Genomic DNA, 26,062 nt, shown 5'->3' with positions numbered 1-26,062 from the left:
AGCAGCCATGTTCAATTTCTTCTGAGCAGCATTTTTAACCTCTTATCTGTAAGGGGTAAAGTGATTGGCTGATAGTTCAACAGCTGAGGCGCACCTGATTGGCTGACAGCTGGCCAGTATTACATGTAATATCCAATGAAGGACGAATAGTAGGCTGTTTTACCAGGAATGTGCTTGCCTGCATATTGTGTATACTATTATATAGTAATAATATTTCAAGCTGTATGCTTGGTGGTATATGGTCCTTCTTTTTACTTATCTTTTGTTAATAAAGCTGGTTGTTTTTCTAGATTTAGCAAAACGATCATAATCCAATGGATGACACATTCTTATTGCAATATGGAGTAGTACAAGCCAGGCAAAATGATGGCAAGGTTGTTCCTTTGTTACTGTGGTCACTGTGACATTAACTACTTCTTCCATAGATCCTTAGGATCTTAGGATTCTTAAAAGCTTTTGCGAAAATCTTAGTTCAAGTTGATGGCATCCTTGATATTGCATTCTTGTGGCTTGTTTTTCCCAAGAGATCAACAAATGAGTACTATAAGAAATGTTGCTAAACTTTCAACTTTACCTACACTATTCAAAAAGACAGTAGACTATCAGTCTATCTAAAAGTTATAAAAAAAACTTGAGCAACAAACTTGAGCAAAACATCCATCTAGCAAACTCTAGATATTTTTTTTTTACTTTACTCCCCCGTAGTTTCCTTGGTACGATCCTCGTCATACTTCCCAGGAACAACTTTTTCTGCCAGGGTGTCGGGATCCACCAACTGGAGGGGTCCCTCCGCCCCTTCCACCTCCCCGTCTGCAAAAGTGGAATAGTCCTGCCCCTCCGCATCAAGGTAGACATCCCCGTCACTGGAGGATGTGAGGTCAAAGGTTGCCGGGGCAGTCACTTCAACCTGCACAAATTGAAATAGTGTTTCTTATTTGAATAATGACATTGATAGTTTTTGCTCATAAATTGCTAAATATTTCTAATGACTCAGACTGCATTTATTTGCCATAGGAAGACTAAGGCTTAGGTTACATTTCAAAACCAGGTCCGGGCCAGGATGTCTTAAGAAATGAAAAAATTACAATGTATACCTAGAAATACATGTATACACAAATGATGCCCATGAATCTTATTTTGACATTCTGTGTATTTTGATGCATTTTATATCATCCTATTTGCTCCCAAAAGCTGCCCGGCCGGGCCCCGGTTTGGAAATGTGACCTAAGCCTTAGTCTTAATGCTTGTAAGCATGCATGCATATTCTATGCAGCAAAAGGAATAATACATTAGACAGTCAGATCCATTGCAATGACCATCTAGCAGCAAGTACTGTGGCCCTGTTAAAGGTACGAAGGAAGATCAATAAGTTGGTGAGGCCGAGAATGCAAGCGCTTACCAACAAGCTTTTGATCAGTCCTCTGATCCTTCTCAAGTCGAAATGAACCAAAGCCTAAGTCAAAGCCCACCAACCTTCTCTCAACCGAGACAGGGGCCAATACTGACTGCCAATTACCTTTGACCCTTTGCTGACATCTCACTTCTGTTCTGGATGTGTGACTTAGGCTCTGGAGTCATTTTAACTTGAGATGGATCAGAGGATTGGTCGAAAGCTTGTTGGTAAGCGCTTTATTTTATGTACAATGTACGGATATAAAGTTTAAAATTGTAATATAACTCTGAGCAGTTGTTAAAACGTCAACTTGGAAAGTCTTCTCGTTTGTCTTACAAGACACTTACAATGTATGTCAGAGATTTATCTGATGACAGCTAATCAGTACTTACTGTTGGAATGGTGACTGTATCTTCCTTAGCTGAACCCAAGTGTTCATCAGTACTTACTGTTGGAATGGTGACTGTATCTTCCTTAGCTGAACCCAAGTGTCCATCAGTACTTACTGTTGGAATGGTGACTGTATCTTCCTTAGCTGAACCCAAGTGTTCATCAGTACTTACTGTTGGAATGGTGACTGTATCTTCCTTAGCTGGACCCAAGTGTTCATCAGTACTTTAACAGTTGGAATGATGACTGTATCTTCCTTAGCTGAACCCAAGTGTTCATCAGTACTTTAACTGTTGGAATGATGACTGTATCTTCCTTAGCTGAACCCAAGTGTTCATCAGTACTTACTGTTGGAATGGTGACTGTATCTTCCTTAGCTGAACCCAAGTGTTCATCAGTACTTTAACTGTTGGAATGATGACTGTATCTTCCTTAGCTGAACCCAAGTGTTCATCAGTACTTACTGTTGGAATGGTGACTGTATCTTCCTTAGCTGAACCCAAGTGTTCATCAGTACTTACTGTTAGAATGGTGACTGTATCTTCCTTAGCTGAACCCAAGTGTTCATCAGTACTTACTGTTGGAATGGTGACTGTATCTTCCTTAGCTGAACCCAAGTGTTCATCAGTACTTACTGTTGGAATGGTGACTGTATCTTCCTTAGCTGAACCCAAGTGTTCATCAGTACTTACTGTTGGAATGGTGACTGTATCTTCCTTAGCTGAACCCAAGTGTTCATCAGTACTTACTGTTGGAATGGTGACTGTATCTTCCTTAGCTGAACCCAAGTGTTCATCAGTACTTACTGTTAGAATGGTGACTGTATCTTCCTTAGCTGAACCCAAGTGTTCATCAGTACTTACTGTTGGAATGGTGACTGTATCTTCCTTAGCTGAACCCAAGTGTTCATCAGTACTTACTGTTGGAATGGTGACTGTATCTTCCTTAGCTGAACCCAAGTGTTCATCAGTACTTACTGTTGGAATGGTGACTGTATCTTCCTTAGCTGAACCCAAGTGTTCATCAGTACTTACTGTTAGAATGGTGACTGTATCTTCCTTAGCTGAACCCAAGTGTTCATCAGTACTTACTGTTAGAATGGTGACTGTATCTTCCTTAGCTGAACCCAAGTGTTCATCAGTACTTACTGTTGGAATGGTGACTGTGTCTTCCTTAGCTGAACCCAAGTGTTCATCAGTACTTACTGTTGGAATGGTGATTGTATCTTCCTTAGCTGAACCCAAGTGTTCATCAGTACTTACTGTTGGAATGGTGACTGTATCTTCCTTAGCTGAACCCAAGTGTTCATCAGTACTTACTGTTGGAATGGTGACTGTATCTTCCTTAGCTGAACCCAAGTGTCTGCTGACCTCAGCTGACCCGACCTTTGGCCTGACCCCTGACCTGGACTTGGTACTGACTTCCTCCTCACTTGACCCCTCGGTGTACATGTCCTCATCACTATGGTAACAGAAAAGCATTCACTAAAAATGACAGAAATTATCAAATTTTGGCTCGCAACACACCAATTATAAAAAATGATATGCTTCTCTAACTTCAACTTGTCTTAAGAAGGAAAAACGTAAGCGTGTCAGTAGTATTATGATATGCCAAATAGCAATTACCCAGCAACTGGATATGGTTTTGGAAACTGTCAGACATTTCAGGTTCTCCACTACCTTGACACTAAAGAGGTCTCGTTGGAAAGCATTTGTTTATACATCCTAGCTATGACTTTATAATGTAAAAGGGATCTAGTTATTATGGAGAAAAGTTTTTTTTTAATCTCAACTTTTAAAAAAAAGGTGCAAAAGAGAGGAAGACAATTTTTGAAATCCTGACCATTACTGCACTTAGCATTAAACAATGCACAAGGTAATTTGTATCAACATATCAAAAAGGTGTAAAAACACATGTACTGAATCCAGCAAACCTGATATAAGGACTGCTGGCACAAGAGTCCTTCCCGACTACATCCAGTTGTGGCAGCAGGTAGTTTAGTTCCGGGGCGGCAGCGCCATGTTTTGTGTCGTCAAGATCACTGGAGGGACTGCTGAGGTCACTGACCCCGCTGGCCGTGGTGAAGACGCTCGTCTCAGAGGTGAAGGTGCTGCTGATAAAGTCTTAAGACATACCAGAAGAAGACAGAAACATCTTTAGCAAAGACAAAGACATGATTATGATAACTGTGACACACACATTCATATGGTCAAGAAATGTACTCCAATCATTTATGAATCTTCATGAGGAGGAATAATTCTTATACTGTTATACCAAAACTTGTAATTTATGTTTGGAAATATATTTCCTTTTTTTACAATAAGAAGTTTACAGCATTGTTTGTGACAAAAATAAAATTTTATAAAGCGAAACCCTAAAAAATATGAGATAGAAGAGAATAACTATTTAAATTAATTTGGGCACAACCAGAGTTGACACCTATAGGCGATGTTTCTGTGACATGATTCTGTCATCTTCTTTGGGTTGTACTTCACACTGCAGCTGTAAGGCGGCACTGCTGCAGTGTGAAGAATGTGGTCTCAAACACAACTAAGTTTACATCCCCTCTCATCCAGGGGACAAGCCGCAGGGCTCGAAATACTGGGTGCACATTGCACCCAAAATTGGAGCTGTGCACCCAATTATTTTCTGTGGGTGCACAGGGTACACCCAAATGTTTTCTTACATTTATGTATGTAAAGATATCAAAGTACACTAAGTATACATCATATTCTTGAGAAAGATAATAAAAATGTCTGTCATGGTACTTTAAGAATTTGATAGCTTGTAACTAAGTTTCAATATTATTCAAATTTAAGTGGTGCACCCAAAAAGTTTTTGGTGCACCCAATTTTTCAAGCTGGGTGCACCAGTGCACCTAATCCCAAAAAATGAATTTCGAGCCCTGAGCTGCCACCAAAATGTTAGCTAAATAAAAATGGTAAAAAAAACTTGATCCTTTGATTAATCAAACTGAAGAACTCACCTGGTGTGACAGCATCAGCATCTTTCTCACTACTGTTGTTCCCGACATCGTCTAATGGCTCAGACTCCACAGACGGGTGCAGAACTCCGTTCCTCACTACTGAAGCTTCCACCAGCTGGGACGCTAACTCACTACGCAGCGCCTTCAGGGGTTGAAAGGGATCATTTTAGGTAAATATATATGGCCTACATTGACCATCATGGTAAATCCTAATTTGCATCAACAGTCCTATAATGAGAATTGTAACCTTAGCCAGACTGAGCAAATCTTTAAGCACACTCAGGTCTGTCAAAGTTCTTTTCTGTGGATCGGCTTGACAGTGTGTATCACCACATGGATCAGTCATTTGTAAGGTCCTCCCTGTGCTACGCAAATAATCAAATACAATAAATAGACAGCAGCAGAAATTCAGAAGTTACAAAAAAGCAAAGTTTACAGAAAGCCGTCACTGGCTGAGAGATCAGCTCTACTTTCAAGTCTTTTCCCTGCCTGAACAATTTTGAATTAAAACAGATTTTGCTTTAGAATTAGAGTGAAAAGTTAAGTAACATGTACCTTTTCAATGTATCAAGAAAAAAATTAAAATGTGAATGATGTACAATATAGCAAAAATGAGGGACGCATCTTTTACTTTTTACTAGTGCCATCAACAAAACAATGTAACAGTTGTTGATGTATTTGATGGAAAGTTAAACTCAGCGTCAACTTTTACCTTCATGTCTGCAGCACTCATGCTGGAATCTGAATCCACCGACACCCGAATGTTCCGCTCACTTCCTGATGCCCCTGTCGTCAGCAAGGCACTGTCCTGATGCGAATCTGCAGGCTCCTGAATCTGCTCCTTGCTTTCCTCTTCTTTTAGACTCTCATTGCTCTTTTCAGAGATAGGGGTCAAAAGGTCAACATACCCTTGAGAAGAATCTTCGCTCTTGTTGTCTTGAGAATCCTTCTCCTTCCCTCCTTCACTGATAAACTTCTCCCTGTGTCTTTCCAACGTCTCAAGCTTTTCTTCAAGAAGCTTGCCAGTGTTATGGACAGCGTCTTGAGCCTGGTTCTTAGCGTTACCTTGCGTCGTTGCTATTGATATCTTGGACACGTTTCTTCCCCCTGGAGGTGAAAGTGGTTTTTCTTCTTTAAGTTTGATGCTGACGTGTAAGTCCGACTGTTCACCTCCAGTTGTTGGTGTTTTCTTCTGGTTCAGTGAGAGAGTCAAGGTGCTTTTCGGAGGCTCTTCTTGTCGCGTTGCGTTCTGCGCTGAGATATCGGAATGTTCTGCGCCCGGCTTTCCGAGTACGGGGGACTCTGCCAGATATACGCAGTTCGGATCAGGCTCTGAGGGAGTGGAGGACGTTGACCCTTCTGTGTCAGAGTCTTTGACACGGACGGCATAACCTTGCTTGACCAGCTCTCTCGCAATGTACACATCCTGCAAATTGATGAAAAATGAAATGATTTTAAATCTTAATAACAAACATTACAAGTTTTGTAAAGTTGATAGTGAACTAGGCATTTTTGCTTGCTGACAACTATAAAAAATTGTCTCAAAAATGTCTGTCATGTATGAATATTTGTCACTTCTGAAATATACACTCAGCCTATAAACTAGAAACACAGATAACGTTGATATTCAAAACTAAAAATATTGAAAATGCTTCATTGTCATACAATATTCATGCAAACATTATTCCAAGGTCAAGGAGGATTTTTGGTATACTATATTCTGCATGTCCAGTCATTGTTCAACCTTCCTGGCCACTATTTCATCAATTTACAATGAACGCAACTGTTTTTTTTTGTCAAACATATTTTTAATTCATGTGCTCGCATCAGTTTTTCTGTTCCCAGAGGATGTCATCCATTTGATCAAATCAACATGGCCTTATCAAAAATAACTTTCAAAATTCCATTCTCTTGATGACCCCTGACCTTTGGCCCGTGTGTGTTGACCAATAGGAGACAGGGCATGAGCTGCAGGTCACGCTGGATGTAGGTGACAGTTTTGGCCATGAGGATTTTCCACTTGGCACAGTAAGTCAGCTCCTCAAACAGGTCAGTAGCCTGTTCACTCCAGTCTTCTCCTATAAGTGTAGAGTAACAGTGGGGTTCAAGCGCTGCCAAACTGAGCGTGCCAACAGCTCTGAGCTTTGCACATAGGGTCTGTGATCTGGCTGCCTGAGTTCGATCCCAGGTATCGGCATTTTTTTTTTCTATTTCTATTACCTTCATGTTTCATTGGTTCCCATGCCGACCCTGTGAGTGTGAGTAACATGCTAGGAGATGTGCCACACAAGGATATCAAACTTAGAGATTCGAAGATGAATCTTGACAAGAAAAGGGGGAGTAGTAGAAAAGACGGGTTCAAGCACCGCCAACAGCTCTGAGCTTTTGGCGTTGTGGTTTGCATATTGGGTTTGTGATCTAGCTGCCCAGATTTGATGTGGGTTCAAAGCCCGGGAGTCAGGGTGTAATTGACAGTGTTGTTACTTTTTGCTTCTATTTCCTTCAGGTTTCACTAGTCCCCATGCCGACCCTGTGAGTAACAGGCTAGAAGAAGTGCCCCAAAGGAATATCGAGATTCAAGGATGAATTCTTAAAAAGAAAAATCTGTGACCTCTCAATCTTGTGTTCATTAGCTTGGCTACTCTTAAGTCATTGTGACCTGCTATTATAATCATGCATTTCATAGAAAGAAGTACTGTCTGTTTTGTCCACATTATGTTTAAAAGGTTAAAAGAATCAAAACATTGGAGGATTGTTGACATTTATTATTTAGTGAAAGACTTTAGAGCCTATTAGTAGTAATTATTATTTTTAATTAGTGTTGAGGTGTGGCTGATACCTCTTGGAGCGACCCCAGCCAAGGAACATTCCACTGCCTGGAAGGGGAGACTCAGGAAGTCATGTCTGTGGAGGGACAAAATATGGAAAATGTTGAAACTAATAATGAAAGAAAGAAAAAAAGCTCATTGCTGCATGCAGGGCGACCAATGTTAAATGATTTACAAACGAGTGATATTTTCACACACACAATTCTTATCCAATTGTAGACATCGAAATGTCTTTTCAAAAAATTTGTTTACCTGGATGTCTAACCTTCATAAACGTCACAAAAAATTATATTATGTGAGTGTTATAAAACTATAATCATTATAGTTTTATAACACTCACATAATCAAGTTGGTGTAACAATTATGGCATGAAAGAAATTAGGTAACAAATGATACAGAGTCAAGAGGTGGAAAATGCATAATTGTCAAGTAATAGCTCAATAAACTGCTGCATTCGAGAAGATACATTAGGCCACACCAATTTAATTTCTTGGTTCACGGATTTTTTCATAAAAAATATGGAGCGAGAGGGCGAAATAAAAATAAAAATAAAAATTGTAAAATGGTTGGGGTAAAGGTAAGGGCTAATCCAAAACATAAAGAATAAAAAGTTTTCAGCTTGAAAAAAGTACAAAAACACTATTACTGTACAGTAACAGCACCTGTTCATTGAAAATTACAAAAGTAGTGTCAGTTTTTATGTTTGCTACACCAGAAAGTTGGTGAATGGTTTCATTAATGGTGAAAATTTGCTGAGTGGTAATTTTTATTTTTATTTTTATTTCCAAAAAATAGGAGCGAGCAAATCCGTGAACCAAGAAATTAAATTGGTGTGGCCTTATATATTCAAAATTTTATGATACACAAAAACAAATATAATTGTACCTCAGTGCACGTAAGTTTTCCCTCTTCACCACCCCACTGTCCCCGTAGTCCACATAGTACAGGTCCAGTGTTCCTGCCTTCCAGAAACCCATTACACGTGCACGGTACCACGCATCGTCATGTTGGAACGGAGCCGCTACAATGTCACCAACCATCAAGGTGTGAATGGGCTCTAACTATGAAGACAGAAAAAGAAGATGTTTTAATAACAAAAGCTATTTTCATATAGTAAGGTTTTTCAAAAGACAGAATTGTACTCACCTCCAACGTTTCGATGTCTATCAGGGTTAGAATGACTGGATCTGATTCTTGCTGCTACTTACTGTAAAGCCAATGTAGGTGGCGGTGCAACAGCAAGAATGTTGTCCCAAATGTGGCTCAATTCTTAAATTTTTCTCCGCCTATTGTTTGTACAAGTCATGTAGACTGTATTCAAATGGCCTGTCAATCAAAATACTTAATGAAGGATCCACAGATCATGACATCACTGTAAAATGGAGCCGCTATACGATGTCATCTATGATCAGGACTGGTGTTAATAGGTTCTATAACAGTACTGTAATCATTATGGTACATGTAGTAGGAAATAAAAGTTGTGCTGTGCCTTGGCACTCACAGTTTGTACACAAAGTCTCCTGTGTATCTTGACGATATAAAAGAAGAAAAATAACACTACACAGACCCTGTGCTCTTCGTACCCAAAAGTGCCCTGTGTGTCTCCACGAAATAAAACAACAACAAAGAATATGACAATCAAAATTAAACCTAGCTCCTTGATGTGTTCTTCTGAGAAGTACTGTCCAATAAGTCCTGCACAAGATGGTCAAGCTGTGGGGCCTTGGATTTGACCATTTGTATCCCTGCAGAAGTGGTCTAGTTGGTCCAGAACAAACATGCATGTCTTGTACAAGACGGTCAAGTTATGCAGCCTTGGCGTTCACCATCTGTACCCAGAAGTGGCCAGGAGTCTCCACAGCGGACACAAACAAACAAACAAACAAACGACAGTACACAAACCTCTTTGACATGCTCTTCTGAGTAGTAGTGAGACATATCTTGTACAAGACGGTCGAGTTGTGCAGCCTTAGCTTTCACCATCTGCACCCAGAAGTGGCCAGGAGTCTCCACAGCAGACACAAACAAACAAACAAACAAACAAACGACAGTACACAAACCTCTTTGACATGCTCTTCTGAGTAGTAGTGAGACATATCTTGTACAAGACGGTCGAGTTGTGCAGCCTTAGCATTCACCATTTGTACCCAGAAGTGGCCAGGAGTCTCCACAGCGGACACAAACAAACAAACAAACAAATAAACAACAGTACACAAACCTCCTTGACGTGTTCTTCTGAGTAGTAGTCAGACATGTCTTGTACCAGACGGTCCAGTTGTGCAGCCTTGGCATTCACCATCTGCACCCAGAAGTGGCCGGGAGTCTCCACAGCGGACACGAACACTTCGAAGAAGTCGTTGTGTTGAGGGAGGGGGGAGTTAGGAGGGGAGGTGGGGCTCAGTTTTTTGGCTTCTTGGGCTGTGGAGAAAAACAGAGAGAAATCATACACATTTTGTACATTGTACTACAATTTGTAGCTATAGTCAAACCTGTATTACTATTAGCAGCCACCGTTGCATACCGACCACCTGGCCATTGTGGTTACTTTTTGTCTGTCCCTTGGATTTTTCCCATTGACCTAAGCATTAAGAAATCTACACCGGCCACCTGTCCAACGCTGCCACAGCCACACAATTTCCAGTCCCGTAGATACAGAAACACTACTGTACATATTGGGGCCATACAGCAGCCATATGTCAGCCTGAGCTGAGTTTAAAATCGTAGTTTGCGAAGGTTTGGAGTTCCCGACAGGGTCATTTTGGCGGTAGCGGAAGGTAAGCATGCCTTGAACGTTGGAGCACAAGTCTTTATTTACCAACATTGCGCATGGCAGTATCAACCACTTTCGGTAGTTTGGCAGGGTCAGTTGAATTTTGAGACGATTGAGTTGTACCTTCCTGTTGGTGAGTCCTAGGTTGCCTGGTGCCCGCCTGCCGTTCCCGCGTGCCCGGTCGCTCGGCCCCACGCCGGTGCTGCCGGTTACTCGTGGAGATCGACAGTCTCTGTCTGAAGGCCTCCTCCTCCGCTATCTTCTCTTCAAGAAGGCCCTGGAACCAACAGACAAGACAACACATATCAATCATTATCAGTCTCTGTCTGAAGGCCTCCTCTTCCGCTATCTTCTCTTCAAGAAGGCCCTGGTAGCAACACAGACAAGACAACACATATCAATCATTATCAGCCTCTGTCTGAAGGCCTCCTCCTCCGCTATCTTCTCTTCAAGAAGGCCCTGGAACCAACACAGACAAGACAACTTGCATCAATCATTATCAGCCTCTGTCTGAAGGCCTCCTCCTCTGCCATCTTCTCTTCAAGAAGACCCTGGAACCAACACAGACAAGACAACACATATCAATCATTATCAGCCTCTGTCTGAAGGCCTCCTCCTCCGCTATCTTCTCTTCAAGAAGGCCCTGGAAGCAACACAGACAAGACAACACATATCAATCATTATCAGCCTCTGTCTGAAGGCCTCCTCCTCTGCTATCTTCTCTTCAAGAAGGCCCTAACACAGACAAGACAACACATATCAATCATTATCAGCCTCTGTCTGAAGGCCTCCTCCTCTGCTATCTTCTCTTCAAGAAGGCCCTGGAACCAACACAGACAAGACAACACATATCAATCATTATCAGCCTCTGTCTGAGGCCTCCTCTTCCGCTATCTTCTCTTCAAGAAGGCCCTGGAACCAACACAGACAAGACAACACATATCAATCATTATCAGCCTCTGTCTGAAGGCCTCCTCCTCTGCTATCTTCTCTTCAAGAAGGCCCTGGAACCAACACAGACAAGACAACACATATCAATCATTATCAGCCTCTGTCTGAAGGCCTCCTCCTCCGCTATCTTCTCTTCAGGAAGACCCTGGAACCAACACAGACAAGACAACACATATCAATCATTATCAGCCTCTGTCTGAAGGCCTCCTCCTCCGCTATCTTCTCTTCAAGAAGACCCTGGAAGCAACACAGACAAGACAACACATATCAATCATTATCAGCCTCTGTCTGAAGGCTTCCTCCTCCGCTATCTTCTCTTCAAGAAGACCCTAAGAACAACACAGACAAGACAACACATATCAATCATTATCAGCCTCTGTCTGAAGGCCTCCTCCTCCGCTATCTTCTCTTCAAGAAGACCCTGGGAGCAACACATGCAAGATATACTGTTCATGTAACTTGCATCAATTATCTACATGTATGTATCTACAGTACATGGGTTGTAGAGTGGAGTTTGTTATCACCTGAAGTACAGTATAGGGGCATCTTCTCTGGATAGTTTAAAGAGCACTTGGAAAGGTTAGAGGTGACAGGTTGTTCAGTGTAATATAACCAGCTGCTGCCGCGCCGCGTGCCTACGAAGCTGATGTGTTACGCCGAAGGACGGTTATACCGGCTACATATATGTATATAGATACAGATACAGATACAGCTGTATCGAAAAATAATCCCACCAGGGGCAAAGTAGGGAGTTGAGGTCCGGCAGGCTAAGCATGGAATAGAAGGACTTCTTGGAGGGAGAATTCCATTGAGGAATACATTATAGTTAGGGGGTCATGTAGTACTGTATTTGTAAGCACAAGCTACTTAGGCTGATTATTAGTTTTGTTTCATTATCAATAGCTATCTATTTTGTCCTATTACGGTTTTGAATTTGCGGTGGTGGCTTCCCAAGCAGGTGCACCCCTGAGTTGGTATGAGTAGACTGTCAGTGTCTAACATGTAGAAATGGTTATACATCTGATCATACAGATCTCAGAGAACATTTGTTAGCAGAGCAATTTCCCTCTGGAACTCTCTCCCCATGCAGTAGTACCCGTACAGCTAGCACCATCAGCTCCTTCAAAAATAGACTGCGCACGTCGCCTGATAACAAATACTCTGTAAACGCTTGATAAAGTACATCATAGTTTCCTAATAGTCATTGTATTACTGATAGTAGCTATTGATGGCAACAACTACTGTTCCTACTGAACGATCTGCACTGTAGTACGTATACATTATAGCGTTCAAACGTGTTATTCGCCGACTAACTAGCCTTATATAGATAACCGAGTAATATCATTTGTATCATAGACTGACATTCTAGATCGTACGACTGCTAGTCAAGCTGTAAACACGGATCACCTCTGTAGTCAAAGTTACATGTATCGTTAATACTGTTGTATACTGTATACTATTGTATAACGTATATTGTAATGTTACCAGGGCTAGCCCTTGATAATAGCCTCCGGCTTGTTGGGTAGCCCTGGCTGTATTTCTCATGATGATACAGCCGGATAAATCAAATCAAATCAAATCATACAGTACACTTAGTCTAGTTAACTACATTTGTACATGCAGTGTTTATATTAAATGTTTATTGAACAGTTACTAAGGCTATCTCTTTATACTAATTAATTATAGCCTCCGGCTAATTGGGTAGCCCTGGCTATGTGTCTTTAATAATTTTATACACCTGAATATTTATTAATCAAATAAAATCACTCGAGACTTCAGCTTATATTTTCTAAGCAATTAAATTGGATTAAAGCCAATAAAGGATGCATTTCTGTATACAAATCTCTCCAGCCCTTACCCGAGCATGTTCTATCTGTTCCTTAGTACCAGTAATGGTGGCCAGTTTAACGCAGTCTGGACTCCTCTCATCTCCTCCGCGGTCGATCTTGATCTTGGCGTGAGACGTTCGACACAGCTGTCTGATGGTGTCACCATTCTTTCCTAAAACAATGTTTTTATTATTAATAAGTTGTGTTGTATCATCGTGCAAAAAAAGATAAAAACTATGGGCTGATCAAAGTAAACTATAAAAAAGTCAAAACAACACTCTGCAAGAAATAACACCTTACAACAAATGACAGCTTTGAACACTTTTCCCCAAAAATGCTTAAATGTACAGTTGTATGACTAAAAACAGTTTACAATTTTCATTTTGAAAAAAATCTGAATGTGTTCTGTCCTACTTGATTCAATAATATGTAGCCTGTCTTTCAGTAACATGCAAAGTATATATTGGTAGGTACTAAAATTGAGTCCTGATATTAACTTATGTCAAATAATCCTGATGGTAACCTAAGACCATCACATCGTATGTCTTACATGTAGAATCAGTGTGGAATTACATGCATTCGTGTCACCGCTAATATGTTTTTCAATAAAAAATATGGATCAACACTCTTTATCAGATTTAGTATGTCGATGAATAAAGCTCAACCACAACTTTGTTTTCATCAACATTTCAGTGACTGTCTGTCAACTTCCTTAGGGCAATTCAGTCTCAAATGTAAAATTAATGTGAACCAGTCAGAATTGTCCTGAGGAAGGGGACCAATGGTCACTGAAATGTCAGTGAAAATAAAGTTGTACATGGTAGTGTTTTTCAGGGTTCTAGCTAGTGCATTTTAGCGTAGTGGGCCACTACGCTAAAATTTGTGACCACTACGCTAAGATAAGGGCCACTACTCTAATTTTTAACTAGTGTAGTGGTGCTTTGCTATCATTTGCTTGTTCAACAATGTCTAATTAATGTCTAAACAATGAAAATGATATGCCATTCAAAACTGACCAAAAATCCTTCAAATTACATGTGATGTTAACACTAACAGAGTGCCAACTTTTAACTCAGTCTATATTGTCAAAATCTATCATGCCTTTCCCACTATGCTACAATGCAATCCTGGCTAGAACCCTGAAAAAGAGTCCCTTTATTCATGAAACAACATTCTTCCCCACCTATGATCCTCCCCAGTGCCCTCTGTGGCAAGTGGATCTCCTCTGTCAGGATGACAGGCTGATCTGCGATGATTTTGTGGATCAGTCTCTCGGCCTCCTGAGCTTTCTCCGGTGCACCGCGGATAATCACAACCCTGTCCTCATTTTCTTCAAGTCCCGCCTCGTCACGGAAGTTCACTCTAGCTCCAGAAATTTCCTGGACCTGAAAAAACAAGAGGAACAACAAAATTATATTATTAAGCATAATCTATCAATCATTTTCCTTTTATTCCACTTGTTTTCATTCAGTCCCGCTTTTCTCAATGCCAATAGTTCTCTCTTCTTTCATGTCTTATGTTTGAGTGTCCTATCATGAAATGCATTACTGTCCTTGCGAATTATGTAAATTTGACCCTGGTTTGCATTCAATAACCATTTAATCATGTAAGGCTACAAAATGTGTCCTCATACTAAAAATCATGATGATCTGTCAACCCCTTTCTGTCAGTTACATGTATTCTCTCCTAATGGATGATACTACCACAGACAAATTCCAGACCTGTAGAAATACGGAATGTTTGCCGGTCGGACAAATACCACATTATTAGGATAGCCCTGAAGGCATTGCCAAAATTATAAACTTAATGAGCAGGTAAACAATTGAAGAACCCTACCATATTACACAACACTGAACCATTTGAAAAGAAACACCACCTAGACAATAGTATTGTGTTACACTTCAATCTTAAATATCTGCAGGGCCCACTGTGTCAACTTTTCTTCCAAAAGCAAAGTAGTAGACTCTGCAATGTATAGTATTAGTAGTTAACACTTGGCTTAACTACAATTATTTTCAAGTACAAAAGTCAAAGTGTCTAGTAACTGCACAACAACATGACCACTGTAGCCACCGTTTGCTGGTCTATATACCAGTATATATTTCCTCCATTGACTCAAGATGAAGAAAATCTGCTGACTGCAATTAACTATTTCTTCAATTTCTTAAGCTTGAAGTGGTCATTATAGACTGTAGCCAGCAGTTGTGACACTGTATTACTATTCCAGGCCTAACGCTAGCCCCTTTATTACCAGTGTTTACATAGTGTAAGTATCACCCATGAATGTAAGAGTCATTCCTTTTATTTAGAATGGACCAGGTGACAAGCAGTCCCTTTGTTTGTGGTAACCCAACGCCTTTAGTTTGTAACTGGAGTTAGCGTCACTTTGCTACAACGGAACACTCGGTATACAGTGTCTGTAAAATTGGTGCAACTGTGAGCATTGCTTGCTACTGGCTATACACGGGTTAAGAAAAACTTTGGAAGGCTTATACAAGTGGAGTTAACATCTAACAAGTTTGGTGTCATCTGTTGTGCAAGTACACACTTAAAACTAGTTTTGGACAGTCTTAAACTTTAAAGTTGGTGGAAGCAAAAGGTTTGTATGGTCTTTAAGATGGCTGAAGGTGTGGAAAAGGAGGGTCTCCAAGATGCGCTCGGACAGAACGAATCAGCCCAGCCTTTCTGGGATAACTTCTTCCCAACTACGACTGCTGACACAACAACAGCTCAGCCTTCTATGCAGGTACTGTTGGTGGTGTTGTCAACATTGTTGTTATTGTGCTTGTTTTGCATACTTCACAGTCTTGACTTGCTTTCTTCTCTTTGTATACAATGTACTGTGCGCTTGTGCTACTACTTAGCACCACAGAAAGGCAATCTGTATGGTGACCAAATTTGGGAGATTGATAACAGAATGTTTAGATTAAATCAGAAAGTTATATAGTATTAAGTATATTTAGTAGCATAAATGGTATAATTATATCCAACACAGAGATATATTGCATGCCTATACATTTGTATATAATAGTTAAAGTTTAATGGTGGAATTGAGTTTTAAAAGAACCTTAATTCCCAAGAGCACAATATTGCTAGCATGTCAGGATTCAAACACAGAACCTCTGGGTTCTGGGCCAAATGCCCTACAGTTGCACCACATAACCTGGGGTCAGGATCATACTGTAATATCATAATATAATATTTTATTCATTAAATTTTATATCTACAGCTTTGCATATTTTTGATTGTTGATATGTTATTGAAAGCTTGTCTTGTGTGAGTTAAGTGTTCTGCTTTAACCTCAGGTGATGAGGTGTAACTGCCGGATGCGCCCAGAACCCAGTGTCCAGTGTTTGAATCCTGTCATGCTTCCAAGTTCCAATCTTGTGCTTTTGGGAGTCAAGGCTTTAAACATAACCCCACCTACATTGTGTACATGTAAAAATGTGGGTGTACCTGACTTTGGTTGTGGACGCAAAAGTTGGTGGGAGAAGGATGGGACAATACAGTGCACTAGACACAGTGGATAACAGTCTACTGCCCCTTTGGCCTTACAATGTCATTGGGACTACTTTATAAAGTTTACCTCTAACATTTACCCCTTGTACAGGTTTGGGGCCACCTGAGGATCAGTAACCCCTGGCTTCCCGTACGGTCCAGGATCGGTGCTTTTTACGCGGCTAACAAGGAACAGACCATGATGGCCATACACAGGGCCATCGAGAGGAGAGACCCCTTCAACCCTGACCAGCCGGCAGACCCACAGGTGTGCACTTGCTGGTGTGAAAGTCTATTTGAAAAGCCACATATTTTGGCTTTGTACTTATTCCAGGGATTGAAATACTTTTTTCTGCATAAGTGCACTGGTGCAGGTAGCATTGAAATTTGCCTGCACCAGACAAATTTTACTTGAACCACTAAGAGTTTATAGGAAGTACTAATCATACTAAAATCTGTTCAGAAACCATTGCCATTAATTCTTTCATAAGTTGGTAATACTCAATGTAGCTAGAATAAGTCCCCATCATGAAACCTGCACCAACCTACATATGCAGGTGGTATTTCGAGAAAGGCCACAGAATCTGTTTTGTACTCATTTTAGATTGAAAAGTCAAGATCGATCTAACTGATCAACAGACAAATACATTTTGTACAGTCTGAGAGGCATTGTCACACATTTTCAGAGAAAATAATCAGAAAAAAAACTCAATTTAGATTTTAAAGATTTTGTTAATTAAAAGGCTTGTTTTCATCTAAAGTCTGCATTTTCATCTAAAGTCTGCATTTTGGAACATACAAAGTCTAATGGCTATAGGCCATATCAATCATATTTCCTTGCTCTCAGACTTTTTAAAGAATACTTAATATTCAAAAGACTCCTTGATTCTATTAGTTTCTTTCTAATTATGACTGATTAAAAAAAGACAACTGATTGGTTAATAGCTTAGCTGATTGATTGATGGATTGAGTGATTGGCTGTTTTATCCATCGAATGATGGACTGATTTCTAAATTGATTGGCTGATAGATTAATTCATTCATTAATTTCCCCCAGGTGATTGTAGAGCTAGAAGGGGCATCCCTCCTGGTTCCTGTCATCTTCCACTCCCAGCTGGGCCATGACTACTTCACCTCCATCCTGAACGGTCCCTTCCTCAAGTCCTGTCTCAAGACAGAGCTGGATAGAGTTGGCTACAACGAGCCCATCTTAGTAACCGCCGAGAAGCAGGGTCTTCCCCACATTCCATCCTTAAGTGTCGACGACGAAATTAAAGACGTCTTGGAGAAAATTCAACAAGCAACCGTGCAGCTCTCAAAACAACCAAAACAAAATCACACTACAGAAAACGAAAAAAAAGATGCACAAACTTCTTCATCAAGACAAGAAAGGACTCTGATTGGTGGAAACGGGGCTGGGGAGAGTCCATTTGAGTACCCGAGCGGGGTGGCAGTGTCAGAGGAGGGAGAGATCTTCGTAGCCGACTGTTACAGTAAGAGGATTCAGGTTTTCAGCGAGGATGGGGCGATGGAATTCGTAACAACGATACACGGAGACGAGACAATCGAACCCTCGGATGTCGCTATAGACGGAGAGGGTAAACTGTGGGTTGTTGGGTATAGAAACACGGAGGATTATGCCGTAAGGTACACTAAACTGGGACAGAGACTGACAATGTTTAAACTGCAAGTGGAGACGGAGTGGTTGAGAGGGATCGCGGTGGACGTGGAGAAGAATCATGTCCTCGTGACGCAAACGACGGGGGAAGAGCCGAACCTGCATGGGGAAGTTTTGGTGTTCACGCCGGACGGGACTGCAGTGAGAACTGTGGGGGCACAGCAGGGGATGAAGTACCCACGGTACATCACTGTTCTTTTTATTCGCATATATTTTGCAAGTATTAGGCAAGAAGCACTTCAAGAAGCGATTGCTAAATATATACATCATTCTATTAAGCCTTCTATTCAATACATAACATAGAACAGGTGACCTGGTCTTATAATTACTAGGTAAACTTATAAACACAATGTGTCATACATGTATGGTACTGTTATTAACATAAAAATGGTTTAACATCAAAATAGATTTGGTGCTGTATGAATGACGACAATCTACCTGTGGATTGTGGAATTACTGAAATTATGGACTGTATCCAAAATTTTTTGTAAAAGTGACATAGACACTTGTAGCAGCAAAGAAGATTTACTAAGTTTGAGTTTCTGTACAAACTGTAGGTCTACCATATTGGAGAATGATATATAATAACACAGTAATATTCATCCACATGGATGTGGGCTTTCATTGGAACTGAAGAAGAAGTCAAGTACTTCTTTGGCTGGTATAAATTTGTTTACAGTGTAGAAGCTAGACAAGTGTTCTGTTGTCTAACTAACAATAACTGCATTTACATGTAGGTACATCACTGTGGACGGAGAGGGGAGGACCCTGGTAGCGGACTCCAACAACCATTGCATCTACGTCTACAAGGACGCACAGCTTCAACTCAAGTTTGGGAACACTGGCAAGAAAAAGGAGAGGAGCGAAGGAATGCTGCACAACCCTCGCGGCATCTGCACAGACAGTTCTGGCAACGTCATCGTGGCTGACAGCGGAAACCGTCGAGTCAAAATGTTTGACAAGCGTGGACGATTCCTCAAACACGTTCCCACGGATACGGCGCGCCCGCAAGCCGTTGCCATGACACCCCAGGGTCAGCTGGTCGTGACGGACACAGAGGAAGACTTGGTGATGGTTTTCGATTCGCTGCTGGGTTCGATGAAGTGCGGGTCCGAGCGGTGCGCGACGTGCGAACACTTGGAAGAGGGCGCAACTTTCAGTAGCCACACAACGGAAGAATCCTTCCAAATGAAGGACAGCATGACGTGCCGTTCCACTTACATCATATACCTCCTCTCCTGCAACAAGTGTGGCCTGCAATATGTCGGAGAAAGCAAGGAGGAGCTCCGCACAAAATTTAACAGCCACATTGCAAGCATCACACAGAACAAGACATCAGCGCTCGCGAAACATTTCAACAGCGTGGGACACTCCGTGAAAAACGTGCGTGTACGTCCGATCGTACAGATAGAGAGTCGCGATGACCAGTTGAGGAAAGACGAGGAAGCGTTCTGGATCGAGACGTTGCAAACTGAAGCCCCGGACGGGATGAATCTACCAAAGAAAGCTGCGAAACTGAGCGACTTTCAGCGTAACTCTCCATCATTCCATCTACCCTAGCCTCTTTGTTTTCCTCATGAAAGAATGCTTGTTTCTAGTTATTTTAAATGGAGTCTTGTATTTAGAAGTAGACAAAAAGCTCCTAGGTATAGTATTTTAACTATTATCTATTTATTTTCATATACAAAAATTTGTAATTAATAGTATCTAATATAGTATTTCAGTGTGGTTTTGACAGTTAGCCTAGGGAGAAATGCTGTGAAACATTTTCCCATTTCCCGACCTATCCTGGAAAAACCTGCTGACCCTAGACTTTTTTGGGGTGGACATTGGTGTCACCTGTCATCGGCATCACTTGTCTATCATGACAAAAAGGAACAAAAGATTAATATTCTTCTTAACCGACCTGTTTAATGTTAGCTCCCTGTCTGCCGATCACCGCTCCTACAACACGGCGGGGAACTTTCACCTCGATCGTTGTCTGCCGTGAGGTGGCCATGGACTTGGCAGCTTCTTCCTGTTCAAACTCATCTGTTGAAAAAGAAACAAAAAGATTAACTCATTCTTTTTGTATTGTTACAAAGATATTGGTATTTCTTCATACAACAAAAGAAGGCACAGTTTTAATGCTATTTCAAGACATGACAAAGGAAATTAATGTGAAAGCCGTTAGGATGAACACGTGTTTAATTCACATAATTATACACAATACCATTGTTTTCATTTTAGGCCAACATTCACTCACACTCACAAGCCACTTACTCCAGGGAGTGTGGCGCCTCGACATCTTCTCATTCCAAACATTATATACAAAGTGTACTGCACAAGTACATTTTGTATTTAATGCACATGTACCTGTAATGTACCATGGATAGATAGAGAGAGAGAGAGAGAAGTGCTAATTTGTGCTAATGTGATGATTAAAATGGAATTATAGTACACATATTTTTACAGTCAATTTTCTTTTATGCTAGTTCACCTTTATCTGCGGGGTAACCTATCTGTTGTATTCATTCAGGGTATTTACATATCAAGTTGTCTGATAATGGTTTTAAACTACAGTATTTTGAAAATATTGCAACTTAAAACTACCGTCCGTCGACTTAATATCCCTAAAATATCATTTTTAAATATATGATTAATGATTATGTTAGAGTCCATTCCAAGACACCATGCGGATGTTTGTTGCCATTGTTTAGAATTGATTTTAAAGTTTTGTAATTATATGTCTAGGACATTTGATACTTCTGAAATATTTTTAATACTGTTTCAACTTTATAAATATTTTCCTGGTCCTGTAAAACTTTGGAAATATTCATGGTGTGGAATTGGATACTTCTAATGGTTTCTAAATAATGATAACAGCATTCTACCATTATTTACCATTTTCTACCATTTTTTGTAAATGGTTTGGTGGGCTGGGAAGATAGCAATTCACACATCCTTGCAAAGTATGGTTGGGTGCCATGCAACAATGGCCCACCACAAAGGATCCACCAGTGCCCAGCAGTGAAATCTAAAAATATACAGATGTAACAATAGGGCTTACTTTTATGGGGGCAATAAACTAATTTTACCATTTGGCCAGGTTTACCATTTTTTGTAAATATTTGTAAATGTGAAATAATCACAGAGAGGTTTCACAATTATTCTAAATAAAGATATTTTTGTACAGTTACTTTCACAATTTTTGTTTCTAAAATATTCAAAGAAATTCAAATAAATGAGTATTTTCTTAGTCAATTTTTTTTTTAAATAATTTAATTATTGTGGCTCAGATATTCTTTTTATTCAAAATAATTCAGACTAATTAAAAATATCACCTAAAAACCCTCATGGTGTCTTGGAATGGACTCTACCCCACAGATAAAGATGAACTAGGGCAAGACCTGTCCACTTAGCTACCTTCCAGTCTCTGTCCCTGGTTTCTCTTCACCAGTAGATATCCCGTTACCATGGCAGCAGGAACGGCCACGCCCAAAGCCACCTTCTGACTGGTTGTCAGATGGTTCAGGGCGTCGCCTAGATCCCTTAATCGCTCCATTGGTACTTTCTTACACCTGGGGAGAAAATAATATCAGATACATTACCAGGGCTCAAAGTACCACCAGCATATACAGGTTAGTGCAGGTAAAATTGGATCTGTGTGCACAGGTATTTCTGGTGTCTACTTGTACCTAACCTAAACTGGTCCATGTACTGGGTAAATGTCCTATGATGTAGGTATGTATGGATTGTTATTAGCTGCATTGATAAAGTATGAAAGAAAAATAGCAATACTTGGTTCCTGGACAATTTTAATATAATTCATAATTCTTAAGTTTCGTGTGGGGCAGATAAAATTTGTCTGGTTCAGGTAATTTTCAATGTTACGGTATGTTCGAAACCATTTTTTTTTAAACAGGCTTTCACTAAGTTTCAGGGATCATTGACTGCCCGACCACGGGACCACAAGTTAAATCATGGCACTGCATATACAGTATGCTCTGTCTCAGTATCCCTGCTACTGGTAGATCTGATTTAAAATACAAGTAGTACCTTTGCTGGGGTATCAAGGCCTAGGAAAAATAATGTGGTCTTCCTGGTAACGTTTCTGAAAAAAAACTAGGGTCAGTAGGTACAGATTCTCTGAGTCTCTCTTTTTTGTACTTATTGTTTCTATCAGATTCTGCAACAACAAAAAGGCTAGGGTTTTTCTGAGGTTTCGTCGGGAAACAGGAAAGTCAAACACAACATTTTAGGCCTTACATTAAGTGCTACCCCGAGAGGTCATCATCTAGTACATCTTAACGTTATCAAGCAGAGTGAGCAAGCGAAAGTGACATGTGCAATTACATAAAACATGGCACGTTTCATGGGAAGGGCATCAATGGATGTTTGATAGAATGCACATATTGAACCTGACACTGCCAAGCACAGCTTTTAAAGGATGTGATGGGGGTTTTGAAGTGTGAGATGGATATTTTGGGACTTGATATATTCTTCAACCATCCCAGAAAATTTAATTCCTCACCTCCAATACTATATATAAAGTATTTCACCTGTGGTGTAGTGAGTCAGAAGTGTCTTTCTTTTTCTTTATCCGGCAAAACAATTTTGTTTGTGAAGATAATTTGTATGGCCATAATTATATTTATAAAAGATTATTTCAACTGACACATTCAATAAAATATATCAGGTACAAGAAAATGCCTTCTAGTGTGAGGTGTAATATATTTTCTTTTGTATAAGTGGTGATAATGGATAAAATTACAGGACTGAATTTTATACGCACATTTATATAATTTAATATTTTTTTTCAAAATTGCAAGATTGGAAATTTCAATAGTTTTCCATGTGATCTCATGCATTTTCCTATTGAATGTCAGCATATTTTGTAGGTGGGTATTTTGAGCCTTGAATCGTGATCCATGCTAATACTGCCTGGGGGCAGTCTAAATATCAGTTGTAATTACCAAATGCCAGATGTTACAGGTTGGTGCTAATTTTAGCAACAAGAAAGGTCAACGACCTTGAGCTCATCAATCCAGACTGATCCATTTTCTCTGGGGGAGGGGAGATAGAAATTCTAAATCTGTCAATATTAGAAGGGAAATGTTTGTGTACATGATTAACAGTGGATAACTTAATACAGACATCAAATATCTTATTAAAAAGTTATGAGAATAATTGCGAGTTGATTGAATAAACACATGTATTATTGTTATAAACAATGCAAATGAACAAAACCATCATTTTCTGCACATGTGCCTCACTCAACAGTAAAAAAAAAAATGTTGCAAACGAATATGCTAAAGATACTTGAGACCCTCAATATTCTATATCATTTTGCAAAAACAAAATAAAACCTCTACAGTATGAGACCTTCAATGTTTTTGCCATGTTGAGAAATGTCACGCACAAGGGCAACATGCGACACTGAGGTGAGAATAATTTATAAGAAATAGTCACAAAACACATTAAGACAGCCGATGCCAGCTATTTCTTATACTATAATCATTGTCAGGCTTCAAGAAAGATTAATATCGAGCTAGAATTGTCGACATATTGACCAATTTACTTGTGCAAACAACAGATAAATTATAACACGTTTAGGTCACGAATTAATTTCTTGGAAAACTGCGTAAGACCTCTGTGACAGCTTCGGCAAATATAGCAGGGAAATAGCGATCTTCACACGACAGTTCCACAACATTGCGTTTTCTTGAATAGTCTTGGATAAGGCTTACCTTGTAATCTGCTGAGATAAAGGAGTATCGGTGGTTTAAGGAGGTAGGAAGGAGGAAAAACTGAGGAAAAGTGTCCGCTATCAGACGACATCACACGAAAGTCGCCGCCATTTTCCTCCCGGTGCACAGTGGGTAAAGGTCCGGGGGCTTCTTGAAGTCAAGTTTGCGGTTTGTATCAATTTTGATTTTTTTTTGTGTGTGTGAAAGTTGGGACTTTTTTTATAGATTCGTTCAACCAACTTTCAAAGCTAATGTATACAAAGAAAAAAGGAAGATTTTCTCCAGGAAATAATAAAGCTTATAACGTTAAATTAAATGTCCAATGTCTAAAGCATCAAATTACCACACTTCTCTTACTTCATCATTCAAAAGTCGTAAAAAGACATGTACGTTATGCTAACATATTAGCTGCCTGTAAGATTGATTGGATATTATGAAATAATTTATCGATAAGGCAATAAATCAATCATTGGATTCCCATGGGATTACGGCGTACTTTCGCGTCCGCCATGTTAGTTGATTAAAGCCGCTTGCAGGGTCTTCATGTGAGAAATGTTGTAAAGTTTTGTATTTTTCTACCTCATTTCTTATTTCTTTACCTCTACTATGGACCTGCTTCTACAATTTGGATGATTGTAATTGAGCACTCCGGCTAAATTCTTAGGCCTAAGGCCTACCTCACATTTCCAAAACGGGACCCGGCCGGGCAGCTTTATATTTCGGGAACAAAAAGTAGGATGTAAAAGTCACCATACTAAACAGGACGTAAACGTGAATAGTTGTGGGCATTATTTGTGTATGTTTTAAGTATATATATATATATATATATGTATAAATTTCTATTTTTGGTTTCAACAAAGAGTCCGGCCGGAAATATGACATTAGACTAAGGCCTACGTCATATTTCCAAATCGGGCCAGCCGGGCACCTTTCGGGAACGGAAAATATGATATCAAAGACACCGAACTGCACAAGACGTAAACAGAATAATCGTGGGCATTATCTGTGTGTATTTTTTATGTATATATTTCTGTTTTTTTCCACATATAGCCCGGCCGGCCCGCGGTTAGGAAATATGACGTAAGCTCAAGTCCGGTTGGAAGATTCGGGCCTTCTTCTTATACGTTTTCCCGATTTTCCGTCAGCCCGGCCAATTCGAAAGAAAGTCATAATGTATTGTTATAATACTGTAAATGCAGAAATGTTCGCGGTGGATTAATGTTCGCGGTTTTCGCGGTGACCACTTCACAGTGAACTTTAAACCACTGCGAACATTTTTCTATTATGGTATTAGACTGCAGTCTATGGTGTTACCGCGAACTTAAAACCACCGCGAAAAGTCCTTTTTCCCGCTACCGCGAAATTAAATCCCCGCGAACTTAAATGCATTTACAGTATCGAAAGTTCGAGTCAATCTCTGCTTGTAGAGTAGATTTAAGGGTTAATGACCCGCCTGTTCCTCGGTGTATATGGTGTCATAACGCCTGGTCCTTTGCTACCACCGAATAAAACCACCGATGTGAGCGAAGCGAACGAGGTGGTTTTATGAGACCATGTACACCGAGGAACAGGCGGGTCATTAACGTATATATTATCATATAGCCTACACAAACTTGCAAACTACTGTATGACGCATAGATCCCTTGGTACGATACGTGTGAATTCTTTTGTCGAATTTCTGAAAATTCACATTTGCTCTTTGGTACATGTATGTGTAAGGAGATCACAGATTGCATTTTGAGACCAAAATTTCCACAGAAAATATGCGGAACAGTGCAACAAAACTCATTATCAATGTCAGAAGGAGCCATTCCACTTAGCAGTATGTGTAAACTCTCTCTGCTATGGCATATGTTTCGCCCGTCGCCACGGGCCAATCTGAAGGCCCACGTTCCACGTTGGTCTATGACGCGGTAACACGTAGATGCCGGTGCCGGTGTCGATTCATTCTGACCAATCAGAAGGGCGATACACACCGGGCTGGCGGGAATCTAAGTATTACGGCGTCATA

At 40.2% G+C, this 26,062-nt stretch overlaps 1 protein-coding gene across 1 annotated transcript; it reads right to left on the bottom strand.

Annotated features, from left to right (window-relative positions):
* Positions 1 to 260: 260 nt before the first annotated feature.
* On the bottom strand, positions 261 to 21,880 carry LOC118411119 (tudor and KH domain-containing protein-like). Its single transcript, XM_035813155.1, has 15 exons — positions 21,728 to 21,880; positions 20,229 to 20,353; positions 14,331 to 14,532; positions 13,177 to 13,319; positions 10,870 to 11,010; positions 10,491 to 10,644; positions 9,816 to 10,015; positions 8,483 to 8,658; positions 7,609 to 7,673; positions 6,696 to 6,847; positions 5,482 to 6,195; positions 4,770 to 4,911; positions 3,717 to 3,906; positions 3,103 to 3,244; positions 261 to 907 (listed from the first exon to the last, which is right to left on the bottom strand). Exons 1-15 carry the CDS (start codon positions 21,864 to 21,866, stop codon positions 692 to 694), a joined length of 2,901 nt encoding a protein of 966 aa, XP_035669048.1. The 5' UTR covers positions 21,867 to 21,880; the 3' UTR covers positions 261 to 691.
* Positions 21,881 to 26,062: the final 4,182 nt, after the last annotated feature.

The sequence above is a fragment of the Branchiostoma floridae genome, chromosome 3 (genome assembly GCF_000003815.2).
Source record: "Branchiostoma floridae strain S238N-H82 chromosome 3, Bfl_VNyyK, whole genome shotgun sequence".
Lineage (NCBI taxonomy): Eukaryota > Metazoa > Chordata > Leptocardii > Amphioxiformes > Branchiostomatidae > Branchiostoma > Branchiostoma floridae.
This window is presented reverse-complemented; position numbering and strand designations above follow the sequence as displayed.